The 17299-nt window shown below is 29.0% G+C and overlaps 1 protein-coding gene across 1 annotated transcript; it reads right to left on the bottom strand.

The window, feature by feature from the left end:
* Positions 1-980: 980 nt before the first annotated feature.
* Positions 981-17072, bottom strand: LOC143082516 (dynein axonemal assembly factor 1-like). The gene is made up of 14 exons (XM_076258226.1): positions 16978-17072; positions 13921-14066; positions 13363-13459; positions 12177-12268; positions 11355-11576; positions 10934-11100; positions 10426-10500; positions 9668-9732; positions 7009-7094; positions 6081-6296; positions 5308-5355; positions 4110-4138; positions 3718-3780; positions 981-3126 (listed from the first exon to the last, which is right to left on the bottom strand). Exons 2-14 carry the CDS (start codon positions 14042-14044, stop codon positions 2653-2655), a joined length of 1758 nt encoding a protein of 585 aa, XP_076114341.1. The 5' UTR covers positions 14045-14066; positions 16978-17072; the 3' UTR covers positions 981-2652.
* Positions 17073-17299: the final 227 nt, after the last annotated feature.

The following is a 17299-nucleotide window of genomic DNA, read 5'->3' as shown; positions in this document are numbered from 1 at the left end:
ATTTATGGTTCATTGGTCAGTGTTAAGTTTTTGTTGTAAAGTCTCATTTAAGCATTATGTCATCTATATTTGGTTCATGGAATGATTGTATTTAAGGTATTTCCATCTGCCAGTTTAATGGGTTGATCTCCATTGTGGTAATCAAAATCTGACAAAGGAGATCAGACTGAGTTCAAGGTATGAAAAATGTCATCAAAAAGTAATTCAATGGCCACAAAATGTCAATTAATAGTTGTTTTCCCCAATGGTCATTTATCGGTTAATGCATATTCAGGAGGAGAACATGTTTTAAAAAACGGAAATTAATATGAACTTTACTTTGTACTAAAATTGACACAATAGCTGGATTTTTAATCTGCTTGTTTGCAAGGTAACGGTCATTATTCTGACTAAGCTGACAGCTGGTCCTTACTCTTACTGGTACTTCCAAATGCATTCCCCTTTTATCCAGGGAACATTGCAATTTTGTGGATATTTGATTTTCATGGTTTTGACAAGTTCTGCATTCAAGAAAATTTGTACTTGATGGATTATTCAAATTCATGGTTGACCTTTGATTGACATTAGTCCTGTTTATCTTAACATCATTTGATACCTACAGCAAAATGATTTGTAAAGGAAATGTACTATCCTGTCAAATCAGTGTCAAGGTATTATAGGGGCCTTGGTTCCAAGTGGTCTAATATAACTAGTCCATTTACTGTATCAATAGCCTGTCAACACTGTGAGTTTGAATCCTGCACATTGCAGGTGCCCTCTGACCTTAATTGACTAGGATTGTCAGTTTTGTTATTGGTTCTCTCTAGCTTCCATATAAAAACTGACCAAAAAGAAATAGCCCAATAATTCTATAAGTGGCTTTAAACACCAATCAATCAATCAAAGTATTATACATGTATTTAGAGATGACAATAATACATTAAGAATTAATAGTGATATGATCTTCTATAATTCTATACAATTACAAACAATCGAAGAAATGAGTTTTTAAATACTTTATTTTTACATATTTAATAAATAAACAAATAATTTTATTTCAATAAAAATTCTTAATAGTCACACATTCAAAACAAAAAAGTTATATACTGCTTTAATAACAAAGAAATAAACAAATCAAATGGTTATAATTACAGAATAAAAGTGAGAAAATGGAAGCATAAAAATGATACTGGCTTGTTTTTAATAAAGCCACAAACTGAAATAAATTCTCACATATTTGAAATAGATTAGAGATGGGAAATATACAGAAACACAAAGTTGTGTTAATAGACGTTTGAAATAGAATTTATGTACAGTTAGATACTTAAATAAAACAGGAAAGCCAGCAATTATGCATCTAATTTAAGTAAACATTACACAATATAATATTGTCACAAAATATAAAGTTATCTTAGTGAATAATAATAAACATTTGCATTTCACACTGTAAAACTGATGTTTATGGAATGATACTGCACCATTTTTGATCCCTGACTTATTGTAACTGACTGTAGAAACTCAATCAATGCCATAAAATGAAGGGAACATGAATGAATCATAACAATGAAATGTATTTAGATTTGTCTCCCCTTGGAGTAAAATATTTAAAGCATAGTAAATACCAAATTTAACATACTTTAGTATTAATACTAAATTAAGGAAAATAGAAGAGAAGGGGCATAGGGCATCGGTCTATTGGTAGAAATCCTTTAAAGTTTCATCCCTTTTCCAATTTCAGACATGTTAAAACAGTTTACCCTAAAACTGTTTACCAATTTTTCCAATATTTTAATCACCCCCTTTTTATCCTACATTTCTGTTCTCCACACTTGAGCATAGATATAGAAACTGGGAAAATAGCTAAAAATTACAAAAAGCCAAGGAATAACTTTCCAACATTTTTAATATATTCCCCTAAGTTTAGATATATTACATAAAATCTTACTGACTAAAAACCAAGGGCTGGAATTTTTCCTGTAAAAAGATTATAAATATAAACATATCACACACACTATGAAATGACTATTTACTATCTACATACTATTGTAAATGGACGGATTTGATATTTCAATATCAGTTTTTTGTTTGCATGGATTTTGACAAGTCTGAATGAAACAATAAATATATAAAATATATGCTATGATCAATAATGTATAATATACATGGTAAATGAATAGCTCTTGAAACTTGAATATATTAAAAACAGTAGGTGCATTTTGATGTACAGATCTCATTACAAGTTATAGTCAATAACATGCTTTGGTTATGAAGATAAATACAAAATTTAACAAAAAATACATAGTACAATGTATTTAAAATAAATTGAAAAGTATTGAAAATATTCTGATAAATAATGTAAGGAATTAATAACAATTTACAATTCCTTGATATTAAATTGACCTTGATTCAAAATTTCTTTTCATCAACAAAATTTAAAGTGATTTTTTTTTATGTTTTAATACTATTTCTTTTAATTCATTTGTTTCTATCCTATGCAGCTCATAAAATATTGCCTTGTATGATGAAATAATTCTTATTGTATATCTTGAAGCAATTTCTTTCATTAATTAATAGGTCCTTTCACCCTTACACTTTTTTTCAAATTTTGACTGCATAAATATAAATAATTTCTGAACACATTTAATACCAAGAAGTTTTTTTTTCCATAAGGTTTCAATCCAATTCTGAATCATCCCAGTCAGCTAAAGGATGATTGTTTGTTTTGGGACGTTTAGTATCAATAACATTACTAGGGTCCATTACACCTGTTTTAATAAAGTTTGTATCATCCATTGATTTCATTTCCTGTAACAATTGTGCCGAGTGCTCATGTTGGACGGAATCATATGACGGGGTGAAGTCGGGATTGATGTCATTTAAATCTGTTTCTGATGATTCTTCTTCAACAGCGTACTCATTCATTTCATCTATAAGTGATGGTTTATTCTCTTCAATATCTAATGTCAATTCTTCAGTGTTTTGTGAAATTTCTTCAATAAGAGGTTTAGATGATGAAGTAATATCCTGTATCAATGGTTTAGAGGCAGATTTCACTTCCTGTATGACTGGTTTTGATGACTGGTTGCCTGTTTCATCCTCGGATTCTGATTCACTGTCTTCAAGGACTTCAATCCTAGGCTTGAAAGCCTGAAAATTAATCAAAAAATATTTCAGATGAGCTGCAAAGTATTGTTCTTATTTCTTGTTGTTGTTAAGTTTTGGCAAATGCTGTTGTGTTTAAGTCTATCACATACAAGGTGAAATGAACTACTGTATTTAACTAATTATTTAGCAGGTAAGACCGGATTTTGACTTGCAACTGTAACCATTTTAAAAATCTGACTTCAAGTTGTAAAATCATTACCAAATGACCATTAGTGATAATTTTATTTGTAAACCAAGGTTAATTAAACATGAGTATTCTTCAGGTAACTATTTATATCTTACTTTATGGTATGTTATTGCTCATAGTTGTAGAAGGCTGTACAGTGACCTAGAAATGTGTCCTTGTGCTCAAGTTTTTAGTGGATAAATTAAATCTCATTGACAATCATACCTCACAAAATATTTTCATCTAGACGTTTTTTGTCTTTTTTTTAATGTGGTTGTGTTGTTTTTCTTTGATCTTGACGACTTTTCTATATTATTAGTATTTATAAAAATCATCTCTCATACCAGTCATTTGGGTTAAATGAAATCTAAATTAATCAACAAGTTTTATTAAGCAAAATAATGTACCTTATCCTGGCTTTGTGTAATGATCTGGTCTGTGACATCTACATCTTCTAAATCAGGTAGATCCTACAGAAATAACATTTCAATAATTCTAACTTCTAAAACTTTTTTTAAAACGTGAAAAAAAAATTAATATCATGCAGTATTGTGAAATATAAGGCACTATACATATTACATAGTTTACATCCTCATATATATAAGAAATGTAACATCAATGTAACATATACATTCATGAGGAGAATTTAGTTAGGTTACATATTTTGTACTAAGTTCATTTCTACTTTTTTAACTGATATGTTTTCTACTACATTTGTATTCAAAATGAAATAAAATTGTTTTCCTGCATTCTCATTTTAGAAGGTTTAGACAAAAACTGAAGCAATTAGATAACATACCTCTAATTCATCATCTTCATCTTCTTTTCCTGAAATGTACAAAATTTTACGTTATAATAATGTATTGAATACCTGTTTTATATATGTATATGTTTTAAATATCACATCCTCAGTTACCATCATTAAGGAGGCTGGCGGGTATAAAAAACATTTATTTTTCATTACAAATTTTATTTAATGCCTTTAGTAGTTATTACTTTATCCTATGGTACAAAATTCATTCCAAAAAATCAATGTGTGTTGGCCCCAGGTGACTTTTAAAATGTAGATATCATTGAAAAAGCTCCAAACTATCTCCCTTTGGTGAAAAAAATGCCATTTTTGGCATTTAAATTGAAATATCTTTTTTAACTCATGGGTGACCTATACTTTTTATTGTTGTTTTCAAATAAGCTGTACATAAACTAAATAATTGTAAAATTTCAGTGATTTCTGTAATTTAGTTCTTTTTTATTTCAATATTATGTCTATTTCTCCTTTTAGTTCAACAGCAAAAATGGACATTAACAAAAATGTATGCTTCTTTCGAAGGCAGATAGTGAGTGTAAATGAACGGTGACCCCATTTTTATTTCATTTTTCTTTTAAGTATAAGATAAAGTTCATTTATAGAAAAATATAGCGAAATCCTATATTAAATAAAAAAATTGATTTAGACCCGCAAGCTCCCTTAAGATATCAGATATATCAGAAGTAGAACTGAGATGTGAAACTTCCATTTACAAATAACTACAGTAATTTGTAAGTGATTTTGAAATTTGTTATACTGTGTGTTGTAGACAGATTGTAATTGACTACAACAGTCAACTATGCGTGAAAACCCATGTAGCAGGGATTGACATATAAAAACATGAAGTTCAGTTTTCCAATACTGTTTTAAAAATACGTTTCTGACTTTTTTGAAGTGTAAATAAAGCCAAATTAGGTCATCTTAAAAGGATTTTTTAAAAGTATTTTGTCTAGATGCATCAGTATTAACACTCATGAAATGATTCTGTATAACTCTAGATCACAGTGACCTTGATATCAGGCTTAATTTAGTTTGGGTATACATATATTTCATGTAACATCAATCATGAATCACATCACTAAGTCTTGTACATTCAGTTGTCTGTTTAAAAGCAAATTCTGTTGACTTTTTTCATTTCTACTTTTTATTATTATCATTGACATTTCATTTGACTGAAAGTTAATCTTACCTGTGTCTGTGATAAATATTCTTGTCGAGTCATCCTTTGTTACATTTTCTGAAAATAAAAAAGATTTAAATTAGAAGATTAGAATGGATCTCCAAAAATAAAACACAAAAAAAAATGTGTTATTAGCAAGATTCAGTTTAATATTGAAGAAGTTATAAACAAGAATTCTATGATGAAGCTAGGTCCTACCACATGAATCTCTCGAACGGTATCCCTTACACTGATGCCATAAAGCCAAATATAGTTGACCTATTCCTTGAAAATACAGGAGAAACATACCTAATCAGGAAAACTACATGTTGACCAATAGTGAACTGTGAAAATAAGGTCAAATTCAGATGAAACCAATAAAAGGACAGCAACACATTTCAATCATTATGTATACTCCAAATAAAGTTCATCTATTTGTAACAGTATATGAAATACAGACCTAATAATTAAAACTTAATGCCAATCAATGAACCATGAAATGAGGTCAAGGTCAGTTTATCCCTGTCTGATGGACACCTAGACCGAGTAATAATTCTATATACAAAATATTTTGGCAAATACTGTAAATTCAGAAATTATTGTGTGCATTAATTATTGCTATTTAGTCATTTTAGACTAATAAAATGAAATTCAAATTTTTGTTATATTGAGAAAAATCCTGTTAAATTTATATAAAACAAATTCTAAATGCGAGTTTAAATTATTGCAATTATAACCCTGTCTCATTTTTCAAAATAGTTTCTGAATTTACAGTAACACACAATGTTTAGAATGAAACTAACTTTTGGTAGAAAATATTCCCTCCTCTTCCTCAGCCTGCTTCCCTGTAATGATTGGCATTTCTTCCTCTGTCTGTTCACTGTTTATATCTGATTTGAGCTTGTAAGATCCAGTTAACCAATCAACACTCTCTAAATCAACTTCTCCCTCTTCTCCTCTTTCAATCATTTCTCTCTCTATTTTCTGCTTTATATTTGCTTTCCTTATTTTGGTCAAGGCTGTAAGGTTTTTAAAGATAATAATTTATGCTAGCATAAGAATTTCAATAGGAATAAAATTTAAAAATAAAAGAAATGCTATTGATCGTACTGACAAAGTTGAATTAAGATTATAATTTTATTCAATAGTTATATCATAGGCATTAATAGTATAAATCCAACCTTTTGGGCCTCAACATGTATGTGGCTACAGATTAATTTCCTATGAACAACTTTGAACCATTTTTTGGCTTTTTTCGTGATGTAAACATTATGTTCTAGTAAAGACCAATAGATACTTTACAATGTGTTTCTGTCTTGTAAGATATTTTTTATGCCATGCAGTTCATTTTTCTTGATGGCTGGATCAAAGATGAATGATTTTTTATAGACCAAAAGATACTTTCTGATTTGTTTCTGCACTGTAAAATATTTTTGATGCCATACATGACTAACAATCAACTTGTCAGTTTTCTTTTCTTTTGCTCTTAAAAGTCTATCAAAAAGATGATTTATCTCCCTTTATTGTTTTTTGGTGGCAGGGAATTACTTGCCATTCAGTGAACTGATGACAGAATCATAGATAAAAAGTAATACTTATCTTGTGAATTTCTTAACATGTAAATTAGTTCAATGAGTAACCACTTCCTTTTGCAGAATTTTAAGAGAGGCATCTCAATATCATTTGATAGTTTAATTCCTTTTATGGTATTTTGCATTATTGTTTTCTTACCTTCCACACTGTCAGTTATCTTTTGTCTTTCTTTATTTATCCATTTTTCTCTTTCTTCCTTTTCTGCTTCAACACCACCCTCTGCCCTGAAGTAAAAATGTCCCCATTTGTTTACAAAAGTTTCTTAATAGTTCTATAGACCTTGTTGAGGTTTTAAACATATATTGTCGACATGATTTATATCTAAATGTAGCATTGATTAAAAATATGCATTTGACGGGTACCCTTTGAAATATTATGAAACTAATTGTATATACAGTAATGAATATTACTAAAATATGCTTTGAAATTAATGCAGCTTTTGAAATGCTTCCATTACATGATTAACTTGGCATTGCAAACTATTTTTTTTATCATACATGTAAATGAGACAATATCTGAAAAAGTCTAATTTTTGGCAATAAGAAAAAACCCCAAAAAATGTCTTTACACCCGGTATTTTAATAGCACTGCCACAAATCGAAGAACACACATTGAGGATCTAGGAACTGTTGTCTATAATTCAAACAATTGTTAAATGTGGTAACAATGGCAATTTTAAAAATGGTACAAAACAAATCCAGTTCTTTCCTGTTACCAAAGTGAATCAATTTTAAAAAGTTTCTAATGGGAATAAGGAATAAGTTTAAGGTTACAAGAGCGCAATTATTTGTTTACATTTTACCAGCAAGTTTTTTACCCCAAGATAGTACTCAGAATAGAATCCTTTACGGCTTCTGATTGGTTGATACAGGATTAGAATTACATTTAATCGAAAGCTTATCCAATTAGGTTTAAAAATTGCCGAAAATCATATTCACATTTTACGAAGTATAGAAAATATCTTCCATTTCTGCACGTTGGACCCATTAAAAATATGCCTTTTTCATTAAGCGAAAAAAGTAGACGATCTTTTTCAACGGCATTTTAAGTCAATTTGAGCCGCATGACCCTATATATTTTTTTAGTTGTAATGCAACACTGGCATTTCTAGTAACAGGAACTGCTTCCCGTTTTTCCCTAATTTGTGTAGTCTTCGAGAAAAAAAATACGGAACACTAGTGGTACCCTATGGAAAATGCATTACGAATAATTGCGCTCTTATAACCTATAGACACTATTTCTGGTTTACTAGTATATCCTGCAATAGTTTATCAAATGCCAATTATTGATTTTAGCGTTTGCAATACGAAAGGTTTAGAAATATACTAAAATATAGTCAGATTAATAATGTCGGTAACATGAACTCTTGAGTAACAGGACAACGGTAATAGGACAGAGTTGGTAACAGAAAGGACATTTTTCTCCAAAAAATGCTTTATTTTATAGTTTAAGAAAAACACATAATTTCAGATTGGTCACAATTGGAAGATAACAGCAAACAATGTCATTTATCCTTTAAAACTGTATTTGCAAGATGAAAAATCTGCCTAGGTAATGAAAAATTCTAAAATAAATTCCTTTCTGTTGCTATCTACTATACTAGAATTGCATGTTATCAAATGCAAAAAACCTATATTTTCATTCAATATATTGTATATTTTTTTTTTAATTTATTTAATATGGTGATGATAACTTATATTAAATGAAATGGTTGGCATATAGTAGATTAACTTTTTGATTCATCAGTGAAATTGTCTTGAACATCCTTCCTGTTACTGATTATGGTTATGCTGTTACTTTTTATCAGGTAACATATGGCAGAAGTTACAGAACGTAACAGAAAGGAATTACGCAGTACTTTTTGTTCATTTACTCGAATTGTGTAGAATTTAACTTCCATTTACATATCAATTTGATAATATACTATAAAAACACATGTACCCTTATAGTGCTGACAATGAAATATTTTCAGAAGGTACACAAAAAGGCTGTAACAGGAGAGAACAACAAAATTATTTTTCTCCAAATTCTGATCTTTGGGGAGTTTAGATTTTTCAAACTGGCTGTTATTCACCTAAACATGTGGAGTCATACATTCAGGAAATGATTCTCTTCACATTACATTAAGAGAAATAAAATTTGGTCTTTCAAATGTGTCCACAGGTGGAAAAACCCACAGTAACAGGAAAGAAATTACCCCTGGGGACAACATTTAAAATACCCTAAAAAAATGCATTATTTTCTTATATGCTTTAGTTATAACAAATTCAGACCAGTAATGGAGAAGTGTTTTATATAATCTATCAGATTTGTGAAAACCAGAAGGCTGTTTACTTAATTTAGATATTCTTTAATTTGAATGATTTAATTTTCAGAAAATAACAGGGACAACATGATTTTTGGGGGTGGTTGACCTTTCAAATTATATTAATTTGGTGCAGTTGGTGCAATATATACTCTAGTTAATACTAAAACTTAAAATTTTCCAAAAAGATGCCTGAATAAAAAAATAATTGCTGGTGAAAGATGGGACATGGAAATTAGACTTTTTTCAGATATTGTCTCATATGCTGCATTTAACAGCACCAAAGTCTTCCATGAAATATGAGGAAGTCTGCAAACTATTTTTTTTTAATATTTACAAACTATATTGCATTAAATAGCAATATGTCATCCAAAGAAAAATATAAAATCACAAATTGTGCATTCTTAAATTTTTACAAAATATGTTTCATTAAATAGTAAAATGCCATTGAAAAAATCTGTAATTATAAATCTGTATTGAAATGTATCTTACCATGCTTCAGCACAAGCTCTATCTTTAGGGAAAACTGGTCTGTCATCAAGGTAATTCAAATGTTTCTGTAATATTGAAAACAGTAATTATTGCAAACATATGTTAGAATAAAGTTACAATGATTCTATTATCTATATCATTGTTCAAGATACAAATTCTGTAATTTTTACTTACCAAACTTGATAGTTTTTGTTATTAATGTTATTTTCAAATGAATAAAGGATTGTAAAGAGTCCAAGTATATGTCCTTCATAGGTATACCTTTTGAAATCACCTTGTACAAGGACCACAAAGAAACAAAAAGCCTATTAACCCTGACATATGATCTATTTAAATATTCAAATTCCCTATTCTTGCTGGTTCAAAAACAGTTCATGTGTTTGCTGACTACTCTGGGGATATGGGTTCCCTCTTCAAATAATCATGAAGTTTTAAAACAAAAAATGATGGGTTTTTTTTTCAGTTGTTGACAATAACCTATTTTCAAATCATTCATAAAAATTTCAAAACAAAGTTTTTGTGGAAAATCCTCATTCTTTAGAAAATGCTTAACATTAACTCATAAAATGGCAGAGTGAATACAAGTAACAACACTCCATTTTGCCAAATAACAGGAACATGTCTTGAACCCAAAACACAGAATTGATAGACTGAATGGTGAAATGTCTTGGTAAAAATCAACTGACCATCATCTCCTTAAAGTCATACATGTAACTTGCTATGTATATAAATACACCATTGTATGATTAGATACTTACACATTTAACAATGAAATTCTTCCTGTAATTCTTGATATTCCTAATAACAGTATTACCCATTAAATTTAATACTTTCTGAAAAATAGAAATCCGTTTAATTAATTACCGGGCGAATAAAAGTGAGATATAACAGTTAAAACCTTGAAGCAAAATTAAAACTTGAATTTGTTTAAAAATGTGTTTGAAGTTCTTCTGTATTGTATTTTGGACATATTTGTGCTTTAATTTTTTAATTTTCATTTTAAAAGTTGTGTCTACACCATCTAGTATTTGTTCCTTGAATTTAAAGAAAAGTGAATTAAGCTTGTCATACACATTGCTATATTGCAAGTATACACATACATGTCAATGATAGTCTGTAAATTATTTTTAAAACTTTTGTTCAGCAATAAAAAAAAAATCAGAGGAAACTTAAAGTTTGACTGACAAGAGGATTACAAAATTCCTGGTAGACCTAACCCTTTTCAGCAGGGCTATCATAAAAATTTAAATATGTCTCATGCCTTACCAGATTTTTCATAGCAGCAAAGACTTCTAGAACTTTAGGATCATCTAGTTTGTTATGTGACAGATCTACTACACTCAGTGAATCACATTCTGCTAAGTGTTCAATATCCTCAACATCCTCAATTCTATTGTGTGAGATATACAGAGAATTTATCTTGGGTAGACATGCTGAAAAAGATCAATTATAATGGCAAAATATATTTCAATATTATTCTAACTAACTGAGAAACTAAACTTTGATGATAAAACTATGAAAATGAGACAGATCAAATGGCCACTGTCAGACAGACATGTATACCTTACAATGATTTTGACTAAATAAATTTGACACATTGTTCAAAGTTGCTGAGATATTGACTTTAACAAAATTCTTGATGCAGACATTTAAATTTTTATTTCCTAACAATATTTCAAAAACTTACATATATTTTCAATTTTCTTGACTCTGTTGTTGCTGAGTTGAAGTGTATCTAACCAAACAAGAGGCTCCAGATTCTCTATATTTGAGATCAAGTTTTGTTGAAGATACAGACATCTCAGTTCTTTCTGATTTTCCAGGTTTTCTATTTTCCTCAATCCATTGCATTCCAACCATAAACATCTCAATCCTGTGTACTCTTCTAATGATTCAATCTTGAAAATACCTACAATAATAAACCATGATTGAAAAAAAAATGTGATAAAAGACTACAAACTTCAAACAAAAATATATGGCTGGTTTTGTTTTTAAAAAAGTATATATGGTTTTTTTTAGTTTTATTTGGAGAATGAGAAATTGACAATTTCTATTGCATGTTGGATTGTTAGTTCATCAAGTACAACTTGCAAAATAACTATAGACACAGGAACTTTTCTTTAATGATGACTTTGACTCACAGACTACTTAAACTCTTTCTATAGGAGTATTTGAACAGTTTCTATGGTGGTAATGGGCTCAAGATATTCTTTATTTCTTTCTGTATTGGTGATAGCTCAAGGGATATTGAACCCTTTCTGTACTGGTGACAAGCTTGAGGAATACTTGAATTTTGATTGACTTATTAACTGATGGTCAAACAAACAGACCAGTTGTTAATATTCATGCCTCTCCTCCTCCCTACTTTTGTTTGTGGCAAAGTTGGGATATACACACATCATTGTTTTAACTGATCAGCCCTCTGAATGACAAATTACTAACCTTTATAATGTAGATATAAAACATCATTGTTTTAACTGATCAGTCCTCTGAATGACAAATTACTTACCTTTATAATGTAGATATAAAACATCATTTAGATGTGGGGTACGATAAAGCTTCATATCTTTACAATGCTGTTTTAGAAATGCTTTTGTCAACCTGTAAAAAATGCAAAATAGCTTAAGGTACGATGTAAAGATTATTAGCATGGCAAAACAGTTAAGATATCTCAAAAAAATGGCAAAGCAATATTTGACATATATGTTAGAATGACACATACATGTTATTAACAATGCTCATTAAAAAAGATTAATCTTTCAACTACAGTTACACAGGAATAAAACTCATCTAGAAACTTAGTCTTATTACTATAATATAATCTTTGAGAACAATAAGTGAAAACAGTCATTTAAAACTTTTTAACAGTCCCAAAAAACTGTCACCTGATATTAATACATATTTGGCATCTTATGGGTTAGACTAGGATAGATAAAAATAAAAACAATAGAAGAACAAGTTTCTGACATTATTTGTCACATGGTGTAGTTAACAGACAAATAGTATGCATGATATGAAATGTAAATTGATGAATTCATAAAGAAGTACATTGTTTGTGATTTCTTTACTGCAACGAACTTCTGTGATTCATGCTACAATCCTAATTATATGAATTATTGGAAACAACTTCAGTAAATGGGTCATATGAAACTGTTAAAAAGTGGTTTTTAATATTTGGCTTCTATTTTGGCCATAACTGACTGATAATTTTCTATGTTTTTATCATATGCAATATATGCAAGTCTAAATTGAAACAACGCTCAAACCTCTGATTGTGTTGGATAAAAATTCAATTTTTATATGTGTGCATGCAAAACAAATTTCTTGGTATAGGGGTCTAAATACATCATTTTTACATTTTAACAAAACGCAGGTCAAACAACTTTTTCTTGTGTTCTTAAACCCTGCTGACTGCCATTGGTGATTGCCAAATAAATCAATCACAAGATGTAACAAAATGGATTTTATTATCAATTTATTACCAAAAAGAAAACAACAAACTTGCTGAAAAAATGGTATACTGCAAAAATGAGATTCAAAAATGTGTACACCATATCTGGATTTCGACAATTAATATGTCTCTTCAGTGATGTTAGGAATAGTAACGGTATTTGAAGGCCATTATAAAAGTGTAATGTTTATTGAATACATTTTGTATGATTGAACATCCAATATTCAACTATTTTATTATTTACCTTGGCCAGTTATCTTTATCTTTCTTCTCTATCTCATTCTGTTTTCCATTTTTGTTTGGTTCTGTTTTATCTCCAGATCCATCAGACTTCAAATTTTCTTCAAAAGACAGAAAAAATAGATTAAATGGTACCTAACGCTACAGGGAGATAACTCTGCTAAATGTTTTAACCATGTTGTATTGTTAAGGAAATACCAAGCTTCACAGTGATCAAAATGAGTGTTTGTCAAACTGCTATATATACATTGTATCCAATGATTTTTTTCTTAGAAAGTGTGTGGTTCAAGGTTTTTTAAATTTTTATATTTCTGACTAAAAGTAAATATTTTGTCAAAATTTTATGAAAATTAAACAAACCAAATTAATTTTTGTCAAGGTGTTTGGTACTACCTTACATGGTACTGAACATGAAATTTGATATAATGGTATAAATATAATGTATATACATGTACAACAAAATTATTCTATGAAAAAAAATACAAAATTGTACAAACTTCCAAAATCAATTTTCATCAACAATTGTCAAATCAGGAAAATTTTACTAGATTATAGTACTCACCTTTGGTATTGTTAACATTGATGTTGTTTTCTTTATCCTCCATGACCTCTATTTTGACCTTTACTGCCTTTTCTTTCTGAGGTATTTCAACATTATCCTCAAATATTTCTTCTATCAAAGGCATTGTGTGTTTTTTTTTTCTTTTTCTGAAATGATATTGGATTTTAAATATATGTACAGTCAGTATCAGTATGATAACTTCCTAAATATAAGGCTTCATTATTTATGAATTTGCCTGGATTACAAAGTTCTATGAATACACAAAAATGAAGGCATGTAAATGAATGAATGCCAATTGAAATTTTTGTGTGGAAAAATGCTAGATTTTATTAGAGACAAATATTACCAGAGATTGGAAAGTTCAAACCTCATTAAAAGGCCATATAATCTTTTGAAATAGCATACAGCTTTCTCATGATTACTTTTTAAATTTCTATTTCACATACATATATATTCCTTCTCTTTTATTTTTTTCCCCTTTTTTAGAATATATCCAGATATGGTTCACAGATTAGAAATGTATTTTTTAAAATAAAGATTTCATAAAACATTTTTTAAACAATTAAAGATTTCATAAAACATTTTTTAAACAATTAAACTCAAATTACTTTGATATCAGAAACTGAAAATTAATGAAGTCCAAAAAATGTAAATAGTGGTATGGTTTTTGTATGGCTGATAAATCTTTTTTTTTGTTTTTGTATTGGTAAAATCTGTTATCAAACCTGAATGCCTAAATTAAAGTCTAGGGTATTGAAGGTATTTTTAAATAGTTTTGTGTTGTTTAAGAAATAAGATTTGTATGTTACCATAGCCATTAAATTGTTAGGGCCATGTGAGTCCCATGATGTGACATCACAATATTTCCATATGTCTCTGTTTATCTATTTCATACATAGACTACATAGTAGTATATTGGTGATCAAAGATGTCTCTGGTTTTATCTATTTCATACGTATATATACATAGTAGTATATTACTGATTACAGATGTCTCTGTTTTTATCTATTTCATACATAGTAGTATATTGCTGATTACAGATGTCTCTGTTTATCTATTTCATACATAGTTTAAAGATGTCTCTGCTTTTATCTATTTCATACATAGTACAAAAATGTAGTATATTGCTGATTACAGATGTCTCTGTTTATCTATTTCATGCATAGTAGAATATTGCTGATTACAGAGGTCTCTGTTTATCTATTTCATACATAGTTTAAAGATGTCTCTGCTTTTATCTATTTCATACATAGTACAAAAATGTAGTATATTGCTGATTACAGATGTCTCTGTTTATCTATTTCATGCATAGTAGAATATTGCTGATTACAGAGGTCTCTGGTTTTATCTATTTCATACATAGTAGTATACTGCTGATTACAGATGTCTCTGGTTTTATCTATTTCATACATAGTAGTATATTGCTGATTACAGATGTCTCACATGGGGAAAGTTTAAAATCTAACAAACTTTAGCATGCGAAGAAGTAAGTTCGGTAAGGGCCAAATATGGCCCTGATTATAAAATTGAATGGTACAAGATAGAATTTGTTTTAAGTTGTCTTAAAGATATGCGAGAAAGTAAAATAGAACTATTTGTGTCAAAGTTTTATCCTAAAGCATGGATTTCTACATCCAAAAAAGGTCAAAATAAGAGATTTTGACGAAATTTGACAAAATCTGCCGGATTTCATCCAAATTTAGAACAAGGAAACATAGAGCACATACGTCGACAAACTAGATATTCAAAATTAACATGTAAAATGTCACTACAAACATTGTGTTCAAAGAACTTTTTGTCCACGTATGCGCTCTATGTTTCCTGTTCAATAATCAATGCAAATTTTACCAATTTTCATTGATTTTTTGTGAAAAATAAAAATAAATACTGTTTGACAGTTTTTGACGTCATCAGTATACGTAGAAAGCAGAAACATAAATCCTCAACAAAAAGAATTTTTTCTTATCTAGTCAATGTATTAGCTATGATTCCTTATGATATCGGTCAATAAATACTAATTTGAAATTGAAGGTAAAAAAGAGGGCCATTTTAGGGCCATATCGAACCTACTCCTTTTCACAATATGATGTTTATTGTCTTTTTCATGATCACGATTGAGTAATCAAAACAAGGGGCCCAAATCCTGTACTTCATGTCTAAATCATGAAATTTGAATAACCCTTTATGAAACAAATTAAGATTAGAATGGACAGAAAATTGAACTTTACAAAATACATTTTTTTTTAATTCTCAAGGTTGTCATAACTAAACTTATTGGCAAGAATATTTAAAATAACTTATATATATTTATTTATCTTGCTACATTTTATTTCAATATTATACATACATACATACGTTTAATTGTGTATGTATAATATTGGTGACAAGTGTATGTAACATTAATGATTATGTATTTTTATTTATACATCTACGTATTCCTAAAAAATGTGTATCATTATCTCATGAAATACAAAATGAAAATGTTATAATTAATGTTAGCCAAAACAAAAAACCCTTAAAACAGCGATAAACACAAAGGAAACGCAACTCTATGAAACATAGGTTGAGTTTGTTGATTTTACCATTTTTTACAAATAATTGTTGGCCAAGTTTATTATAGTCTAGTTTTGTTTTCAATTGAGTTATCCAGCAGCAAATTATATCAGTAGTTTTGTAGAAAATTAGCACAATTTTTAAGTAGGTGAAACACCAATATCAGTCATATCTGGTTTTAATTGTCATGAATGTTAAAAACTAAAATAAAATAAAAATAAGTAGTTTAAATGTTGGAACTTACAATTTGTGTTGTTAAAAAAATTACATGAAATTAACAATATGATACGAATTCTTTATATCAACGGACAGCTTCTCTGATATTCTTTATTCATTCTAGAACAATCCACAACCTTCTATGGTACCGGCTTCGGCGGTTTAGACAATGCTTTAAATATCTTTAAATAAAAATCAAACACATAAATAGATATCGAAGTTAAACCCGTATTTCGTCATTTGTATCTTTTTAAGGAGTTAACAATCATTTACAACATTGCTACTTACAAGAATCTTATAGATTTCGGAGTCTCTGTCAGAACTTGAAAATCACGCGTCGATGTAAACAATAATGGCGGCGTAGTAACAACAGCAAAGGGAGATAATTTTGTGGGCACCTGCTGGTTTAGCTAATTACCAGAAAATAATTACATAGCACATACTCCAACAAGGGACTATAATAACTTTTATTGTTAATTAAAAATATTCGGTTAAATATTAAAGAAGCCAATATGCACCTCTCTAAAAATCGATATTTGCAGTGGTGTAACTACTTAAAAGTGATATCTTTAAAAAGATATCCGACGCATTCAAATCTCAGAAATCACAG

This window comes from Mytilus galloprovincialis, chromosome 7 (genome assembly GCF_965363235.1).
Source record: "Mytilus galloprovincialis chromosome 7, xbMytGall1.hap1.1, whole genome shotgun sequence".
In the NCBI taxonomy this organism is placed as follows: domain Eukaryota; kingdom Metazoa; phylum Mollusca; class Bivalvia; order Mytilida; family Mytilidae; genus Mytilus; species Mytilus galloprovincialis.
The sequence above is the reverse complement of the archived record's forward strand: the minus strand, read 5'-3'. Positions and strand labels throughout refer to the sequence as shown.

Coding starts and splice junctions, on each gene's coding strand:
- LOC143082516 (XM_076258226.1), bottom strand. CDS start 14,044: ATGCCTTTGATAGAAGAAATATTTGAGGATAATGTTGAAATACCTCAG. Junction 13,460..13,920: donor CAATGTTAACAATACCAAAG/GTGAGTACTATA, acceptor TGTCTTTTGAAG/AAAATTTGAAGTCTGATGGA. Junction 11,577..12,176: donor TTTATATCTACATTATAAAG/GTAAGTAATTTG, acceptor TTATTATTGTAG/GTATTTTCAAGATTGAATCA.